Here is a 1,830-nt window from a genome sequence, read left to right as displayed (position 1 = left end):
TGGAATTTAAATTCATGAAATTATAATTCCCATGACTTTGAAATTTCTGTGAAAATTGGAATTGCTTCATCCAAACACAACGTTAATTTTTATTATTTACTTAGAAATGAATCCATTATCCCTTGGTTATTGGTGGAGCAAAAGTAAATATATTGAGTGACAGAATTAAAAGAAATTGAACCAGTTTTCTTCTCCCTTTTCTTTCTCTCTTTTAGCTTCTGGTGTCAAGCAGTTTAATTTCAAGTAGATTTTTAATCTCTGTGTTGGTTCATTGTGTAAGTGTTCAGGATGTTTATCTATGTCTATTTTTATATTCTTTAGGTGCTATGCTTCATCTGTACTTTGAATTTCCTTTATTGATTAAATACTTTTTCTTAAGTGTAATTTGTGATTTTCCAGTTTCTTAAACCTTATGTGACTGAGTTACTTAGTTTTTTTTCTTCTTATGGTGCTTCTTCGGAAGAGGCCATCAAGCCATTCTGTTTTAGATTATTTGTCTTTCATGTCTAATTTTGACTTTGGTATTTTTGCAGGTCTTATGGCCTCCAGCCTGAAGAAATCGGTATATTTGAAGTTCTGTAACTCTCTGTTTTGCGTCTAAAGGACTAGTATAGTTGTGGACATCTTTTATGGGGTAGGAAGTGGGGCCGAAATGGTTTTGAACTTTAAATATATAAAGACATGGAGGATACACGAGATGATGCTGGGCCAGCAGAGCAAGGGCCTTCAAATGCTTCATGGTGGCCATCAGATTTTATTGAAAGATTTGGGTCTGCTTCTTTGGGCTCTCAAGAAGAGACCTTGAGTAACACTGATTCTCCTAGAAGCTTGGATCAAGATGTGTTTTCACCTCAGAAAGCATCACAAGTTCTATGGCAAACAGGAATGCTTTTCGAACCAATTCCCAATGGTTTCTACTCTGTCATTCCGGTGAGGTTCAGTCTTTGGTGGTATTTAATAGTTATTTGTTGCTGCTGTTATCATTGCTTCCTGTTACATGTTGTCTTATGATCATGAAACATGGGAGTCGTAGAGATGGATGTGGATTAAAGATATATCTATTATATTAAGCCAATTCTGCTTAACATGGTTAAACTTTTGAAAGCCCAGAACTGTCCTTCAGCTAATATAAAAACATGTTTATATTTGAAGGATATAAATGGACATTACCAAAAACAGGTTTTTCTTTAATGACTAATATTCATTTCCTTTCATTTTTATAATACATTTCAGCATATAAAAACTAAAAATCTCTGAAATAAAATTCAGAAAGCAAATTAGCATGCGTGTGTTAAGAGGCTAGTGTGTGTATTTGAAGGATATAAATGGACATTACCAAAAACAGTTTTTGGCTCTAATAACTAAGTATTTTCATTTCCTTTCATTTTTACAATACATTTTGGCATAAAAAAAAACTAAAAATCTCTAAAATAATATTCAGAAAGCAAATTAGCACTCGTGTGGCTAGTGTTAAGAGGCTACTGTGTGTGCCTTTATATATATATATATTGTTTTGTACTTTAATATTTACACCAGTAATATTTTGGTATGTCTTAAGTTCTCTGCATGGTACCCTTGTTTGTCTGCTGTGAGCCTGTGACTGTGTTCTTTGAAACAGTTTTATGAAATAATCTGATAGATTCTTTTCCCATCCTAAAAAATGAGAACATATATACATGGATCACTCATCTGCCGTCTCTATAAACTGTAGTAACAATGCACATAAGTGAAGAGCTATCACTCCTTGTCTGCTTCCTTGTATTTTGCTTTTTATTTCATAAAAAGCTATTTCTTTTATCTATATATATATATATATATATATATATATAT

At 32.5% G+C, this 1,830-nt stretch overlaps 1 protein-coding gene across 1 annotated transcript in view; it reads left to right on the top strand.

Moving 5' to 3' along the window:
• Nucleotides 1-681: 681 nt before the first annotated feature.
• LOC101308592 (serine/threonine-protein kinase EDR1-like) overlaps nt 682-1,830 on the top strand; it is a 13,049-nt gene continuing 11,900 nt past the window's right edge. The window contains exon 1 of the mRNA XM_004303138.1: nt 682-930. Coding sequence (XP_004303186.1) covers nt 682-930 — 249 coding nt within the window. The remainder of the gene's footprint in view (nt 931-1,830) is intronic.

The sequence above is a fragment of the Fragaria vesca genome, linkage group LG6 (assembly GCF_000184155.1).
Source record: "Fragaria vesca subsp. vesca linkage group LG6, FraVesHawaii_1.0, whole genome shotgun sequence".
Lineage (NCBI taxonomy): Eukaryota > Viridiplantae > Streptophyta > Magnoliopsida > Rosales > Rosaceae > Fragaria > Fragaria vesca.
The sequence above is the reverse complement of the archived record's forward strand: the minus strand, read 5'-3'. Positions and strand labels throughout refer to the sequence as shown.